The 18,503-nt window shown below is 40.9% G+C and overlaps 1 protein-coding gene across 1 annotated transcript in view; it reads right to left on the bottom strand.

Annotated features, from left to right (window-relative positions):
• Nucleotides 1-14,446, bottom strand: part of LOC115146171 (reticulon-1-A-like) — a 53,828-nt gene extending 39,382 nt beyond the window's left edge. The window contains exon 1 of the mRNA XM_029688069.2: nt 13,994-14,446. Within this exon, the coding sequence (XP_029543929.2) occupies nt 13,994-14,216 (223 nt within the window). The 5' untranslated portion in view covers nt 14,217-14,446. The remainder of the gene's footprint in view (nt 1-13,993) is intronic.
• Nucleotides 14,447-18,503: the final 4,057 nt, after the last annotated feature.

Below are 18,503 nucleotides of genomic sequence, written 5' to 3'. Positions count from 1 at the left end.
AATAAATGTTAGTTTTGTTCGATAAAGATTATTTTTATATCCAAAAACCTCCATTTGGTTGGCGCGTTTTGTTGAATAATCCACAGGCTCGTGCAGGTCACGACGGGCAGACGAAAATTCCAAATAGTATCCGTAAAGTTCGTAGAAACATGTCAAACGTTTTTTATAATCAATCCTTAGGTTGATTTTACAATAAATAATCGATAATATTTCAACCGGACGGTAGCTTTAACAATAAGAGAGAGAGAGAAAAGGTCTGCTCCAAGCTGCTCGCGCATGCAAAACTCTGGGGACACACAGCTATCCACTGACGCGATGTGATCATTCTCGCTCATTTTTCAGAATAAAAGTCTGAAACTATGTCTAAAGACTGTTCACACCATGTGGAAGCCATAGGGAAAGGAATCGGATTGATATCCCTTTAAATGGAGGGTAGGCATGCAAAGGAACAGAGAGGTTTCAAAATAACAGCACTTCCTGGTTGGATTTTCCTCAGGTTTTCGCCTGCAATATCAGTTGTTATACTCACTGTTACGTTCCCCAGTTTATGTGTTGTAGTTTGTGTATTTGCATGTGTTTATTTCAGGAAATGGCTTCCTGAAATCCCTCAAGCAGCTGATTGGTCGACTCCATGGCTAATTGCGGAGAGCTGACCCCGCCCACTCGTCAAGACACAGCTGTCTCCGATTACCCATTCCTTCTGAAGCTATATAAAAGCCAGTGTTCTGTTCAGGAGAGAGGTTCATTGCTGGGAGGTCATTGCAGAGCGATTGAATGTGATAGAGGTTCATTGCTGAGAGGTCATTGCAGAGAGATTGAATGTGAGGGAGGTCATTGCTGAGAGAGGAGGCTGATGGCTGTGGATAATTTACTATGTTAGTTGTTGGTAGCAGTTGGTATGTTAGAGCTTATTTGATGTCCTTTGTTTCTTAGTTTGTTTGAGAAATGATTTGTTCTCCTGTTTCATTTGTTCCCAGGGGGGAAGGGGAAGGCACCTAGGGAGTGCTTAGGCAAGAGGCCCGCGGGCATACATATACCCGTAGTATGTTCATTGTCTAGGCACAATAGGTAAGACCTGGGCGGACCACCCCCTGTATTTTGGTTAGGGCACCAGGTTGTGCTAAATTAGGTAAGTATTGGTTAGACAGATAAGATAGGAGAGGGGGCTTTGAGATTTACTTTCTTTGCTTTGGTTCCGTCCAGCCCCTTTTCCCCATATTACCGTGTAAAGGAATAAAGTCCTTGTAAACAGTACCACATTCTGCCTGTTGTCATCCTTACTCACGCCTACGGTCCATTCCTTTTTCACTTCACGGAGAGTTGAGTTGTAGCAGGGTGTTGCGTTCCCTCTTCATAGAGGCGTGCGTAACACTCACAGACAATATTTTGACAGTTTTGGTGTTTTCTATCCTAATCTGCCAATTATATGCATATTCTAGTTTCTGGGCCTGAGAAATAGGCAGTTTCATTTGGGCACGTTTTTTGTCCCAACATCAAAATACTGCCCCCTAGTCTCAAGAGGTTAACCACTGTTTGAGGAGCATGCTCTTGCTCCGCGGCAGGTGATATTCTGCCCAAACTTTGTATGCCATGGGCTCTCCAACCTTGTTCCTGCAGCTACCCAGTGCTTAATTTGGGAAACCAACATTGATTGTAACATGTTTTCACAACAAAACATATGTAATGTAACTGTTGACAGCCACTCTGCACGCTCAAGTAAGGAGATGGAAACGCATGGTGGTGAGATATTCTGTATAGCTAAAGGTAATGTGTCACCCAATTATTACTAGGCTATTCAAAATCACCCTGCACAACCAATTGCATCGGCTAGGGCTATTTTTTTATTCATCCGTTATTTTACCAGGTAAGTTGACTGAGAACACGTTCTCATTTACAGCAACGACCTGGGGAATAGTTACAGGGGAGAGGAGGGGGATGAATGAGCCAATTGAAAACTGGGGATTATTAGGTGATGGTTTGAGGGCCAGATTGGAAATTTAGCCAGGACACCGGGGTTAACACCCCTACTCTTATGATAAGTGCCATGGGATCTTTAATGACCTCAGAAAGTCAGGACACCCATTTAACATCCCATCCAATCACTGCCCTTGGGCACTGGGATATTTTTTAGACCAGAGAAAAGAGTGCCTCCTACTGGAGGCCCTCCAACACCACTTCCAGCAGCATCTGGTCTCCCATCCAGGGACTAACCCTGCTTAGCTTCAGAAGCAAGCCAGCAGTGGTTTTCAGGGTGGTAATGCTGCTGGCAAGTTTACTATACAGTATGTTATTTCCCAGACTAGTGGAAATACATTTTGGAGCATACCATAAGGTATCCAGTATCCATAATAATACAGTCCACACTCAAAGGAAATGACTCGAATTTGTTTCATTTTGGAGTATAGGATAGACCAGTTATGTACCATCTTAAATCAGTTTTGTTTGTTTTTCTACCATATGTAATATCTGCAGTAGGCTATGTATTTTATAATGGCACAATCATACTTTTAATTCTGTTTTTTTTTTGGGGGGGGGGGTGCTTGGGGTCATAAGCCTATGCATAAACTCTAATATTGGTGTGGTTAGAGTGACAATAGAACCCTGAGTACCAAGCCATTAGGACCATGGTTTTAGTAAATTGGGTACTACCGAAACATGTCCAGAGAGCATAGCCGGAGGTCATCACGTGGTCACATGGAATTTTACTGAGGTCATGACTCATGACTGGCGGTAATATGGTCACCTTATGAGCCCTTGGCCTAATTGCCTCCTCTCTCCTAGTTATGGAAAGGTCCCAGACAGTAGACACCCTCTCTCATGCTTTATGCTGAGATGCAGAAGAAGCACAAGTAACCCATTAGTCACTGTGTCAAAATTAGGCTAGTTTGTAAAGATTGTTGTACTTGAGGTGTCTGAATGGGAGATGTATAGAAGGAATGTACTAGTAGCCTAATATTTTATCTTCAGAGAGTAAAATGTGTATTTCACAGACAAATCAGGAGCATTACATCGGAAGGTGGGAACACTACAGAAGCTCTACAACAGGGACTATTGATGTGAAATATGCATACCGTGAAACAGTCCTATTGCCTTAAATCCATTGGCTCTCGGAATATCAAACACTGACTTCAAAACATAAAATATTCACAAAAATAGAGAAGAAATGCCCAAATTCTCTAACTTTCGGCATGGGGAACCCATTAGATGCACCATCTGCTGTGAATATAATGAACAAGTGAAGCGATGTCCTCATGTGCATTTCACAGCGTGGTCAGATCTGGTCAGAACTCTGGATGTCCTGCTCATCATTAACACATTGTTTTGTCATCTTTCTAAGACATCGTTGTGTGCAACATCTTTATGTGCGGAGGATGGGGATGATTGGGCATCACTTAGCCTTAGAAAGAACAGGCATGCTGTATGGCTAAAGATATTTCTCCACTTGTCCTTCTGCTGTAATTGAATATGTGCAGCTGAGACCAGCACTATATATGGCCTGAATGGGAGAGGACTAATGTAGTCTTACTCTGAGGTTCTGTGAGTTACAGGAAATGATGTTGTCCAATAAGTATGCAGTTTAATTTCCTGGAGCATGATATCCACAGGCGAGAGTGAGATTGTGTGAGTACATTGTTGTATGGAGAGGGTCAGGCGCGAGGTCCTAGACAGGACAGAACCGACTAGGGCTTTTCTGCTCCAAAAACTATCCTAGATCTGGCTGGTCAGTGTCTGGTTAGTTGAAAGCAGTCTAGCTCTGTAAAGATCCACATTGTGCCCACCAAGACCACAAGTGTCACAACAGATTACTTCTATACTGTAGACAGGGCCCAGCAAACATGGCTAAAAGGCAGTTATGTTTGCCTTTTGATGATTTTCTGAAATGGCTGCTGTGTGTTTGCTTGTGTCCGTGTGTGTGTGTGTTTGAGAACAGGTCAATCCTCGGTCTCGAGCTGTGAAGCCACAGTCAGTAAACTATTAACACGCACCTTTTATCTTGCCGTAAGGGAAAATCATCTGGCAGGCTGTCTGAACTGTAGCCATGTTTAGAAGACAACTTCAGTTTCTGAACAACAAAAACACCACAATGTTTTTGTAAACACTGATATTCAATACCACACTTACTAACAGACTGCATTAAAATCAGATTACAGGCTTAAAAAAAGCCTAGATGCCTCTGTTAATGTAGCAAAAAACATTCATCTTAAAAGACTGACAGGGCTGAAAGAGCTAAAGAAAAGGCCTGGGTTAAGAAGAGAGCAAGCTAGTCATGGATTTTAAACACCATCTTATGAATATTTCAGAGGGACGGTGAATGAAAATGCAAGTGCAGGACTCCAGTTCCCTCCTCTACAAGCGGATGGTGAGCCCTGTTTTTCCAGGATTAAAAATAGCAGTATGAGCTGAGCTCTGCTGAAGAGGGTGACGGACTTAGAGATGAAGCGTGAATGATGCTCCCACAAAAACACTGCTTTGAGGTTCTACAGCACTCTGCTTAATCAATGCTAGCAAACCTTACTAAATTCATTGGCTTACATGTAAGATTCCATGGCTACAAATAGCCCCAACTTTAAATAAACTCACAACTAAATTTATGTTTAGGGACTAGGCTAGAGGTCGACCATTATGATTTTTCAACGCCAATACCGGTACCGATTATTGGAGGGCCAAAAAAGCTGATTAATCGGCCATTTAAAAAAATTGTATTTATAATAATGACAATTACAACAATACTGAATGAACACTTGTTTTAACTTAATATAATACAACAATAAAATCAATTTAGCCTCATAAATAATGAAACATGTTCAATTTGGTTTAAATAATGCAAAAACAAAGTGTTGGAGAAGTAAGTAAAAGTGCAATATTTGCCATGTAAGAAAGCTAACGTTTAAGTTCCTTGCTCAGAACATGAGAACATATGAAAGCTGGTGCTTCCTTTTAACATGAGTCTTCAATATTCCCAGGTAAGAAGTTTTAGGTTGTAGTTATTATAGGAATTATAGGGCTATTTCTCTCTATACCATTTGTATTTCATTAACCTTTGACTATTGGATGTTCTTATAGGCACTTTAGTATTGCCAGTGTAACAGTATAGCTTCCGTCCCTCTACTTGCTCCTCCCTGGGCTCGAACCAGGAACACAAGGACAACAGCCACCCTCGAAGCAGCGTTACCCATGCAGAGCAAGGGAAACAATCACTCCAAGACTCAGAGCGAGCGAGTGACGTTTGAAACGCTATTAGCGCGTGCTAACTAGCCAGCCATTTCACTTCGGTTACACCAGCCTCATCTCGGGAGTTGATAGGCTTGAAGTCATAAACAGCGCAATGCTTGACGCACAACGAAGAGGTGCTTGCAAAATGCACGAAAGTCCTGTTTGAATGAATGTTTATGCCCCTGCTTCTGCCTACCACCGCTCAGTCAGATACTTAGATACTTGTATGATCATAAACATATTCCTAATATCTAGGAATATCATCAACCATGTGTAGTTAACTAGTGATTATGATTGATTGATAGTTTTTTATAACATACGTTTAATGCTTGCTAGCAACTTACTCTGGCTTACTGCATTCGCGTAACAGGCAGTCTACTTGTGGAGTGCACACAGCTGACAAGGTGAAAATCTGTCGTTCTGCCCCTGAACGAGGCAGTTAACCCACCGTTCCTAGGCCGTCATTGTAAATAAGAGAATGTGTTCTTAATTGACTTGCCTAGTTAAATAAAGATGAAATAAAAGGGGTAAACAATTCATTAAAAAACAGGCAAAATCGGTGTCCAAAAATATAGATTTCCAATTGTTATTGTTAATTAATCGGCCATTCCGATTAATCGGTCGACCTCTAGACTAGGCCTATGTTATGCAAATGCATCCACAACCCAGATGAGAAAGAGGAAATCTCTTTTCTCATAGAAATCAGCTCTGGCAATCTATCATGCCCAGTATCACTCCGACCTTGCGGGGGTCCAGAGAAACTGCGTTACGCCAGTGACCTAGATGGGAAACTATTAAGAAAGGTAGCAGACTGTATTGCCACCCCTATTTGCTATGTCTTTAATCAAAGCCTAAAGGAAGGGTGTCGATAGGCATGGAAGGAAGCTAGGAAGCTAAAGTAATTCCTCTACATAAAAAGAGCCAGCAAAGGGTGCTTGACTATAACAGCTGCCCAATCAGTTTGCTCCCTCTTAGTAAAATGACGGAGAAAATTGTGGTTGAACAAATACAATACTATTTTTCGAAGGACAAGTTCACAACTGACGTTCAGCATGCGTATAGGGAAGGGCACTCAACTTGTACTGCACTGACTCAGATGACTGATGATTGACTAAAATAAATGGATAATAAGATAATAGTTGAAGCTGTATTGTTAGATTTCAGTGCAGCCTTTGATGTTATTGATCATAATTTGTAATTGAAAAAACTCACTTGCTATGGCTTTACACCATCTAACATAGCATGGTTGGAGAGTTACTTATCCAATAGAATTTAGAGTATTCTTCAATGGAAGATTCTCTAACAGATATGTACAGTGCGGTATCCCTCTGGGCAGTTGCCTAGGGCAGTTACTCTTCTCTATTTTTACAAATGATTTGCCACTTGTCTTACAATAAGCTAAAATGACTATGCACACTCTACACATCAGCACCTAAAGCCAGTGAGCTCACTGAGACTCTTAGCCAGGAGTTACAGTCAAAACAAATTTTATTGGTCACATACACGTGATTAGCAGATGTTATTGCGTGTGTAGCGAAATTCATGTGCTTCTAGCTCCAACAGTGCAGTAATATCTAACAAATTACACAACATATACCCAATACACACAAATCTAAGTATGAATGAATTAAGACTATATACATATGGACAAGCAATGTCAGACCGGAATGGACTAAGGTATAGAATATAGTATATACATATGAGACGAGTAATGCAAGATATGTAAACATTATTAAGTGAATGAGATTCCGTAGAATAATATAGAAAACAGTATATACATACAGTGGGGCAAAAAAGTATTTAGTCAGCCACCAATTGTGCAAGTTCTCCCACTTAAAAAGACGATGAAAATTACAGGCCTCTCTCAAAGGTACACTTCAACTATGACAGACAAAATTAGAAAAAAAATCCATAAAATCACATTGTAGGATTTTTAATGAATTTATTTCCAAATTATGGTGGATGATGTTTCCACCCCCATGCTTCACAGTAGGTATGGTGTTCTTTGGATGCAACTCAGCATTCTTTGTCCTCCAAACACGACGAGTTGAGTTTTTACCAAAAAGTTATATTTTGGTTTCATCTGACCATATGACATTCTCCCAATCTTCTTCTGGATCATCCAAATGCTCTCTAGCAAACTTCAGACGGGCCTGGACATGTACTGGCTTAAGCAGGGGGACACGTCTGGCACTGCAGGATTTGAGTCCCTGGCGGCGTAGTGTGTTACTGATGGTAGGCTTTGTTACTTTGGTCCCAGCTCTCTGCAGGTCATTCACTAGGTTCCCCTGTGTAGTTCTGGGATTTTTGCTCACCGTTCTTGTGATCATTTTGACCCCACTGGGTGAGATCTTGCATGGAGCCCCAGATCGAGGGAGATTATCAGTGGTCTTGTATGTCTTCCATTTCCTAATAATTGCTCCCACAGTTGATTTCTTCAAACCAAGCTGCTTACCTATTGCAAATTCAGTCTTCCCAGCCTGGTGCAGGTCTACAATTTTGTTTCTGGTGTCCTTTGACAGCTCTTTGGTCTTGGCCATAGTGGAGTTTGGAGTGTGACTGTTTGAGGTTGTGGACAGGTGTCTTTTATACTGATAACAAGTTCAAACAGGTGCCATTAATACAGATAACGAGTGGAGGACAGAGGAGCCTCTTAAAGAAGAAGTTACAGGTCTGTGAGAGCCAGAAATCTTGCTTGTTTGTAGGTGACCAAATACTTATTTTCCACCATATAATTTGCAAATAAATTCATTAAAAATCCTACAATGTGATTTTCAGGAAAAAAATATATAATTTTGTCTGTCATAGTTGAAGTGTACCTATGATGAAAATTACAGGCCTCTCAACTTTTTAAGTGGGAGAACTTGCACAATTGGTGCTGACTAAATACTTTTTTGCCCCACTGTATGAGACGAGTAATGACAGATATGTAAACATTAAGTGATAATTAACAAACTGGTCTTAATTACATCTAAAAACCAAAAGCATTGCATTTAGTACAAAGCATTATCTTAGACCTAAACATCAACTGGAGTTGTGCATAAAGTGTGTGAACATTGAACAAGTTGAAGAAGCTGGACCCCTAGGAGTAACATTGGATGGTCAGTTATCATAGTCAAGTTGTTGTGAAGATGGGGAGAGGTACACTACAGTTGAAGTCCCTAGTTTACATACGCTTAGGTTGGAGTCATTAAAACTCATTTTTCAAACACACCTCAAATTTCTTGTTAACAAAAAATTGTTTTGGCAAGACATTTAGGACATTACTTTGTGCATGATAAGTCATTTTTCCAACAATAGTTTATAGACAGATTATTTCACTTATAATTCACTGCATCACAATTCCAGTGGGTCAGAAGTTTACATACACTAAGAAAATTATGTCATGGCTTTAGAAGCTTCTGTTAGGCTAATTGACATCATTTGAGTCAATTGGAGTTGTACCTGTGGATGTATTTCATAGCCTACCTTCAAACTCAGGGCCTTTTTGCTTGACATCATGGGAAATCTAAAGAAATCAGCCAAGACTTTAAAAAAATTGTAGACCTCCACAAGTTTGGTTCATCAGGAGAAATTTACAAACGCCTGAAGGTACCACGTTCATCTGTTCAAACAATAGTATGCAAGTATAAACACCATGGGACCACGCAGCCGTCATACGTACTCTGGTGCGATGGCGTCATGAGGGAGGAAAATTATGGGGATATATTAAAGCAACATCTCAAGACATCAGTCAGGAAGTTAAAGCTTGGTCGCAAATGGGTCTTCCAAATGGACAATGACCCCAAGCATACTTCCAAAGTTGTGGCAAAATGGCTTAAGGACAACAAAGTCAAGGTATTGGATTGGCCATCACAAAGCCCTGAACTCAAACCTATAGAACATTTGTGGGCAGAACTGAAAAAGCATGTGTGAGCAAGGAGGCCTACAAATCTGACTCAGTTACACCAGCTCTGTCAGGAGGAATGGGCCAAAATTCACCCAACTTATTGTAGAAAGCTTGTGGAAGGCTACCCAAAACGTTTGACCCAACTTAAACTATTTAAAGGCAATGCTACCATATACTAATTGAGTGAATGTATACTTCTGACCCACAGGGAGTGTAATGAAAGAAAGAAAATCTGAAATAAATCAGTCTCTCATTCTTAAAATAAAGTGGTGATAACTGACCTAAAACAGGGAATATTTACCAGGATTAAATGTCAGGAATTGTGAAACGGAGTTTAAATGTATTTGGCTAAGGTGTATGTAAACTTCCGACTTCAACTGTATATACACAAAAGTATGTGAACACCCATTCAAATGAGTGGAATCGGCTATTTCAGTCACACCCGTTGCTGACAGGTGTATAAAACTGAGCATGCAATCTCCATAGACAAACACTGGTAGGAGAATGACCTTACTGAAGATCTCAGCGACTTTCAACGTGGCACAGTCACAGCCACCTTTCCAACAAGTCATTTCGTCAAATTTCTGCACTGTTGAGCTGCCCCGGTCAATTGTATGTGCTGTTTGCATTTGTATTAATTATGGATCCCCATTAGCTGCTGCCAAGGCAGGACTTGTATTGTAAATCAAATTTTACTGCTTGCATCAGTTACTTGATGTGGAATAGAGTTCCATGTAGTCATGGCACTATGTTGTACTGTGCGCCTTCCATAATCTGTTCTGGACTTGGGGATTGTGAAGAGACCTCTTGTGGCATGTCATGTGGGGTATGCATGGGGTTCAAACAGACAGCTCGGTGCATTCAACATGTCAATACCTCTCATTAATACAAGTAGTGATGAAGTCAATTGCTCCTCCACTTTGAGCCAAGAGAGATTGACATGCATATTATTAATGTTAGCGCTCTGTGTACATCCAAGGGCCAGCCGTGCTGCCCTGTTCTGAGCCAATTGCAAAAATGTTTTCTCCCCAATTTCATGGTATCCAATTGTTAGTAGCACAGGAGTCACTAGTGCGCGATGAAACAAGGATATCCCTACCGGCCAAATCCTCCCTAACCCAGACGACGCTAGGCCAATTGTGCGTTGCCCCATGGACCTCCCGGTCACGGCCGGCTGCGACAGAGCCTGGGCACGAACCCAGAGTCTCTGGTGGCACAGTGGCCTTAGACCACTGCGCCACCTGGGAGGCCCTTAGGACCTTCCTTTTTGATAGTGCTGTTAAGAAGGTAGAGCAGCGCTTTATTATGGACAGACTTCTTCCCATCTTAGCTACTGTTGTATCAGTATGTTTTGAATATGACAGTTAACAATCCAGGGTTTCTAAAAGCAGTTTAGTCACCTCCACTTGCTGAATTCCCACATTATTTATTACAAGATTTAGTTGAAGTTTAGGGTTTAGTGAATTATTTGTCCCAAATACAATGCTTTTAGTTTTAGAAATACTTAGGACTAACTTATTCCTTGCTGAAACTAACTGCAGCTCTTTGTTGAGTATTGCAGTCATTTCAGTCGCTGACGTGTATAGTGTTGCGTCATCCGTATACATAGATACACTGGCTTTACTCATAGACAGCTTCCCTGGGGAATTCCTGATTCTACCTGGATTATGTTGGAGAGGCTTCCATTAAAGAACACCCTCTGCGTTCTGTTAGACAGGTAACTTTTTATCTACAATATAGCAGGATGTGTAAAGCCATTACACATACGTTTTCCCAGCATCAGACTGTAATCGATAATGTCAAAAGCTGCACTGAATCTAACAAAACAGCCCCCACAATCTTTTTATCATCAATTTTGCTCAGCCAATCAGTCTGTGTAAGTGCTGTGCTTGTCCTTCCTATAAGCGTGCTGAAAGTCTGTTCACTGTAAAATATCATTGTATCTGGTCAAACACACATTTTTTCCCAAAAGTTTACTAAATGCTGTGAAAGGATCTAAGAACCCAAATGATTTGGGTGGCTCCCATCCTCCTTATAAAACGTGTTTGTTATTGTGAAGTGGAAACGTCTAGGAGCAACAACGGTCTAAGGCACTGCATCTCAGTGCTAGAGGCGTCACTACAGTCCCTGGTTCGATTCCAGGCTGTATCACAACCGGCCATGATTGAGAGTCCCATAGGGCGGTGCACAATTGACCCAGCGTCGCCCGAGTTAGGGTTTGGCCAGGGTAGGCCGTCATTGTAAATAAGAATTTGTTATTAACGGACTTGCCTAGTTAAATAAATAAAAACAACCACTCAGCCGTGAAGTGGTAGGCCACACAAGCTTACAGAATGGGACCGCCAAGTGCTGAAGCACGTAACGTGAAAAAATCATCTGTCCTCAGTTGCAACACTGACTACGGAGTTCCGCTGGAAGCAACGTCAGAACAAGAAATGTTCGTCGGGAGCTTCATGAAATGGGTTTCTATGGCCGAGCAGCCGCACACAAGCCTAACATCGCCATGCGCGCGCAATGCCAAGCATTGGCTGGAGTGGTGTAAAGCTCGCAGCCATTGGACTGGAGCAGTGGAAATGCGTTCTCTGGAGTGATGAATCACGCTTCATCATCTGACAGACGAATCTGGGTTTGGCGGATGCCAGGAGAACGCTACCTGCCCCAATGTATAGTGCCAACTGTAAAGTTTGGCAGAGGAGAAATGGTCTAGGGCTGTTTTTCATGGTTCAGGCCCCTTAGTTCCAATGAAGGAAAATCTTAACGCTACAGCATGCAATGACATTCTAGATGATTCTGTGCTTCCAACTTTGTGGCAACAGTTTGGGGAAGGCCCTTTCCTGTTTCAGAATGACAATGCCCCTGTGCACAAAGCGATGTCCAAAAAGAAATGGTTTGTCGAGATTGGTGTGGAAGAACTTGACTAGCCTGCACAGAGCCCTGACCTCAACCCCATCAAACACCTTTGGTATGGATTGGAATGCCGACATCAGTGTCCGTCCTCACTAATGCTCTTGTAGCTAAATGGAAGCAAGTCCCAGCAGCAATGTTCCAACATCTAGTGGAAAGCCTTCCCAGAAGAGTGGAGGCTGTTATAGCAGCAAAGGGGGGACCAACTCCATATTAATGCCCATGATTCTGGAATGAGATGTTCGATGAGCAGGTATCCACATACACTACATGACCAAAAGTATGTCTTATTTAAAAAAAAAAATAACTAGGCAAGTCAGTTAAGAACAAATCCTTATTTACAATGACAGCTTACCTGGGCCAAACCCGGATGACGCTGGGCCAATTGTGCACCGCCCAATGGGACTCCCAATCACGGCCGGTTGTGATACAGTCTGGAGTCGAACCAGCGTGTCTGTAGTGACGCCTCTAGCACTGAGATGCAGTGCCTTAGACCACTGCGCCACTCAGGAGCCCCAATGTTCTGTGTTTTTTACAGACAGATCAACTGTACTCGTTGTTCAGGCTCTGATCTTGTTGCATCTTGATTACTGTCTGGTAACATAGTCAGGTGCATCAAAGAAAGACCTAGCAAAGTTGCAGCTGGCTCAAAACAAAGCAGCACGCCTTGCCCTTAACTGCACACATGGAACTAACAACATGCATGATAGTCTTTCATGGTTGAGAGTTGAGGAGAAATTGACTACTTCTCTTCTAGTCTTTTTAAGAAAATGTGTATGTTAAAAATGCCTAACCACTCGATAATCTATTGGCATAAACGTCAAACCGAAATGCATACATAACCCATCAGACATGCCACTATCTTCACGGTACCCACACCAAAACCAGATGTAATACATTGCTCAGTTATGTATATAGTTATGTCATTGTGGAATGCTCTGTCACCAGAGGTTGCTCTGGCAAAAAGCAAGTTTAGCTTTAAAAAAATAGATTTAAAAAAAAATATTGTATCACAGCACCTCTCCTCTTTCTAAAGATCATCTAATGTAACTGTACTGTATATAACAATATTCATATGAATGGAGTGTAAATTGAATCTTATGTTCTTGTCTATAACTGTTCTGTATTTGTAACAAAAAAATATATATATATATGTGTGGACCCCAGGAAGAGTAGCTGCTGCAGGTGTAGTAGCTAATGGGGGATCCTAATAAACTAAACAAGCTTAGGCAGTGATAAGCTTAGGCTGTGAGTGACACATTGTATCCCAGCCAGGATGCCTTTGTAAACAAACAATTAGGGCTATTTTTTAAATGTAGGCCTATACCAGGACCTGTTTATCTTCAGGGGAGCTAACATTTTCAGTTAAGACTGTTATGGAGACACCCAAAAGGTATTACTGTTAGAATATTCAGAAACTTTCAGTTTAACATTTGTGATATAGCTATGCAACTATTTTTCCCAGTATGTTGTTCCAAGCTTTAAGAATGTAAAACTTAAACTAAAAGGACTGTACCCTGCCAATGTTTGTAGCCTAATAAATAGGCCTATGTCTAGGCGATAGAGTGCCTGTTGTTTTCTTGGTCTGTTCTGTTTCTCTGAGAGACTCATTTCAATTTTATGTAGACCTAGATTTCATAGTTTTATTTTAAACAAATCTCTTCTATTTTGTACCCACTAATACGAAGTCGACTCCATTACCAGAGTTGCACTTTCAAGCACATTTCCCAGCCAAACCCATGACTCGATCTCCTAAACTTCGTGAGAAGGTACAGAACGCCTGGCACACTCTGCGATGACGAAGGTTCCATCTCAGACTGCTTCATACTACACCCCAAAAGGCTGCCTGGGTGAGCATGTTCCGCTATGAGATGTGTAAACAGCCAAATGCAAATGACACACTACGTATATCTATATAAATGCAAGTATAGGCTATGAATGATAAGATGACTGTTACTAATAAATGTTATTGATAAACCGTCGTACCTGTAGATGCAGTTTCCATAGCAACGGGAGGCCTTTTCCCATCGTCCTCAAATTTGTGGAATTTTTCATCCAGGTCGCTCGTCTCTTCCCTGCTTTTCGATTTTAAATCTTCACGTAGCTCATCAAACAGAGGTGGTGTACTTCCGAATATGCCATTTCTTTCACAATCGTCCCCAAACCATTTCCCTTCCGAACCTAGTTCGTCACCGGGCTTCGAAGACATGCTTTTAGGGAGAGGTTCAGGTTGCGCGAGAGATAACAGGCACTGAGGCACAAGCTTTAACGCGGGCTACACAATGGATATTGGGTTGATCTAAGCAATAAACAGGAAATTATGATTTGAAATCTGACTGGATTCACAAATGTATGCTTAAATTGATATTGTAAAATTCTAATAGCTGCGCGGTCCAGTCCGAGAGCACAAGTGAGTGAGGTTGGTTTGTTTTAGTTCAGCGCTTCCATGCTGACGTCATGTCTGTGTAGCTTATGGTTGGCACTTATTTGGGGCAGTCAGCGTGACTATTATTAAGTGTGTGAATATACCATGGAAGTCAACACAGTATATTTACAAGAGTGCAGCATACATAAAATACACTTTAGACCTTGAAGCTTATTTAAGCATATTTATCAAGTTTGCTTAGAGACCTAAATTAACGTAAATTGTACCATTTTTGAACATACAACACTGTTTTATTTTTATGTTTGTTAAACGCTTACAAGTTAGCCTATGGATGGATGCAAGTCATTTCACTCATGCGAATACCCAGGGGGACCATTTCATTTGTTCTTCATGCAAGTTTGTTCTCAAATTACTAGCACTGTAGCGCCCTCGCGTGGGGTTTATCAAAAGTACAACGAAAAAGTTAAGATGGCTCCTGAGCAAAGGGGAGGCACTTGCCTGGATACGGGTTGATGACAAAACCATGCTTGAGCATGCTACATGTGCATACTGTTAATAATATAAACACACAAATTATAATTTATTTTCATAAATACAATAGCAGCAATAACAGATTGAAACAAGTATGACTTTAGTTGTCTGAGCAGACAGTGAACTCTTGTTCAACTTCAATGTAAGTAACTTACATTTGCGTTAGCTAAATGTTACAGTTAGCCAGCTAACATATAGCTAACGTTAACTTACTAAGCAAGCAAATGTTTTGTTTCTATCTGTGAAGTAAATTAGAAAAATAACTAGCTAGTAACATAGCTAATTTGTGAGTCAGACAAATCACATATTGTTGCTCCTTATACTTTGCCCCCTGAGTGGCGAAGCGGTCTAAGGCACTGCATCTCTGTACTATTCAAATCCAGGCTGTATCATATCCGGCCGTGATTGGGAGTCCCATAGGGCGGTGCACAATTTGCCCAGCGTCATCTGGGTTTGGCCGGGGTAGACCGTCATTGTAAATAATAATTTGTTTTTAACTGACTTGCCTGGTTAAATATTATTATTTTTAAATCTTATTGGTCTATTAACTAATTTACCTCCTGGTGATGTCACCAGGAAGGCCAAAACTTTTCAAACAGCTCAGAAATGTTCAAACAGCTCTTACAGCTAAAAGGGCATTATTATTATTTTCACAGTATTATTTCAACCTCACTGTGTGGAAATATATATAAAACACATGAAATTCACTTTTTTGACAGCACTGTGCCTTAAAATTTTTTTATCAAATAGCTTCAAACTATTTTGCAGTGATGATGAATAGATGGATGTCTCATGGTATGGTGGGGTATGTGTCAGCTATGGGCACCTTTATCTCTTGAATGTTTTGACATTCAGGTTCAAAAAGTCACTTTCTGAACACTTGTACCATGGGCAAATATGTATTGGCATTTTAGTTCAAATCAAAAGGGGTGTGGTCAAAAAGTGATTGAAATCAAATGGAACAGCCCTGTAATGACTTTTTCCAGATGTTTGTTTACTGATACAGTCAGTGTAGCTTGTACTTTAACCTAATTGAAACCCCCAGACAACACCCCGGGTCCTCCCGAGTTGTGCAGCGGTCTAAGGCAGTGCTAGAGGTATCAGTACAGACCCGGGTTCGATCCCAGGCTGCGTTGCAGCCGGCCGCGACTGGGAGAACGATGAGGTGGTGAACAATTGGCCCAGTGTCGTCTGGGTTAGGGGAGGGTTTGGCCGACCGGGATGTCCTGTGGCGGGCCGGACACATGCATGCTGACTTTGGTCACCAGTTGTAGTGTTTCCTCCGACACATCGGTGCTTGGCAAGGTCACATTTTGGAGGACACATGGCTCTTGACCTTCGCCTCTCCGGAATCCGTAGAGGAGTTGCAGCGATGGGATAAGACTTTAACACAAGACATTGTGACAAAATTACAGTTCTTAGATTTTTTGATATCACAAAAAAGGGGTTAAAAAATAAACAAAAAAATCTAAGAACTGTTGAGTGTAATTTTGTCACAATGTCTTGTGTATAATTTTCAGAGTTTGGCTATCGAAGACACCCTTTTTTGTAACTCATTGCAAACAGGGCATCTTATGAGAAGATAACCCAGGATGGTAACAGCATCACATCCCTGGAGATGTTCTTCTCAGGTTATCCGTGTATGGTTGAACTCTCCCTTTTCCCCAGGCTGTGCCAGCTGACAATGGTAGGCCAGAATATCAGCCACATCCAGGGAGCTCTGGTTGGTGGAATGGCAGCTGACAATAACATCCAGGTTTCTCCTCATTCCTTCATGATAACATCTTGGAGAAGTGTGTGTAGAGTTTAATCTAAAGAGTATCTATATAGAACAGAATTATATTGTCCATCTTTGATTTCTCGATTCAGAATAGACTTTATTATCTTTAATACCAACAATTTTGGGGGGTATTTATTTTCATCATTGCATGGCATTCCTGGATTTAAGAATTGCCATCAGCTACAGAAGCGGTACCTCTATGATAATCAGATCAGTGATATTGAGAATGTGGAGTCTCTTGTGAATCTACAGGTGCTGTGGTTTAAGAATAATTTACTGAGAGGAATGGACGCTTTTCTGTGTCATGCGGTGTTTGTAAAGTACCTAATAATCTGTGTAGATTGGTTTTGTTGAAATCACCCATTTTGTTGATGTCTCATCCTTTCTTCATAACTGTTTAAAGGGATTGAACACGCTTCAAAAGATGAGAGAGCTGAACCTAGCTGACAGTAACATTGAAAAGATAGGTAGGTTGAAGGGTCATCGCCAATGACTAAACTTTACTGATATACTTTATAATAATAATTGTTCAATTATCTGTTAACTGTCACGGGATCCTAATATCAGGCATGAAAATCCTAAAATCCTGATCCTAAAATCAGCCATTGAAAATCTGAATTTATCTGGGAACAAGATTAGCTCAGTGTGGAAATTAAGTTAAGAAGAAAAACATTCACTTATTTTCAATAATGCAAAGTTGTAATTTTGCACACTCTCAATCTAATATTTGACTACGGCCTTTAAGTATGGTCAATTACAGGCTTGCTTCTCAGTCAAATATATTGATTGCCTAATCTATAGTAGATTTAGTAGATGTGACCGACCGGCTCAAATCAGTCTTATGTAGTAAAATTTGAAATTGTGTTTTTTACATTGGATAAAAGTAGAGACTCAGAGATACAAAATGGTATATCATACACTACAGTTAATGAACAATGAGAAGGTAATTTTGCTTTGAAAGTTGATAAACTTGTAAACTCCCTTTTGAGAAAATGTCCTCTGAATGTTTTGGTACTACTACTGGAGAGCCCTTCTTTGTCTACACCATTCAATGTCGTTCACACTCACCTGTTAAGCTTTATCCCCCCCCAATCAATCAAATGTATGGATGATCTGAGCGTTCTGTACTAACAGCAATCATGCACCCAAGCTAACTTGCTAGCTATTTCCAGACACAAATGAGAACAGCTCACTGAACATTACTCGCCCTAGCAGAGCTGGTTAGGCTGTTACATTATCCAGAGCGTTGGTGACTGCAAATGTGCTGTCAGTTTGTCCATATAATGAATTTTCTTTGAAACCTTTATCCTAGTCGACAATGTAGAAATCAGTAACCCAACAAAGGATTGGCTATTATGTTTAATTGGCCGTCAGTCTGGATAGTTTCCTACTTTCCCAGTCTCGGATTGATTTTAAAAGATCTGTACAGCAATTCCCTGCATTTTGTCTATTGAAGCCGTATTATTAAGGCAGTTCAGAAAAGATCTGCTGATTTTACCTGTTGCACAGTTCATCTGAAGCTTTCCATCTTTGTAATTGTGATGTGGCATTTCTCCTTTAGTAGCCTGAGTTCTCCTTAAGTATGGTTAAAAAAAGAAAAATAAGAAAAGAAAAGAAGTCTTGCCCTTTCAAATAATAGAAACACTTATTTTCATTCACTCAGACACTAATTTCATTAAGCTGCATGAATTGTCTATGTCAAATTTGCAGGTTTCCTTTTTACTGTGTAATCAACAAGGTAGGGTTGAAGGAGGGGTTCCACGAAGTGGTGCATGAAATTGTTTGTCAAGTATGGCTTT

This window comes from Oncorhynchus nerka, linkage group LG18 (assembly GCF_034236695.1).
Source record: "Oncorhynchus nerka isolate Pitt River linkage group LG18, Oner_Uvic_2.0, whole genome shotgun sequence".
In the NCBI taxonomy this organism is placed as follows: Eukaryota; Metazoa; Chordata; class Actinopteri; order Salmoniformes; family Salmonidae; genus Oncorhynchus; species Oncorhynchus nerka.
The sequence above is the reverse complement of the archived record's forward strand: the minus strand, read 5'-3'. Positions and strand labels throughout refer to the sequence as shown.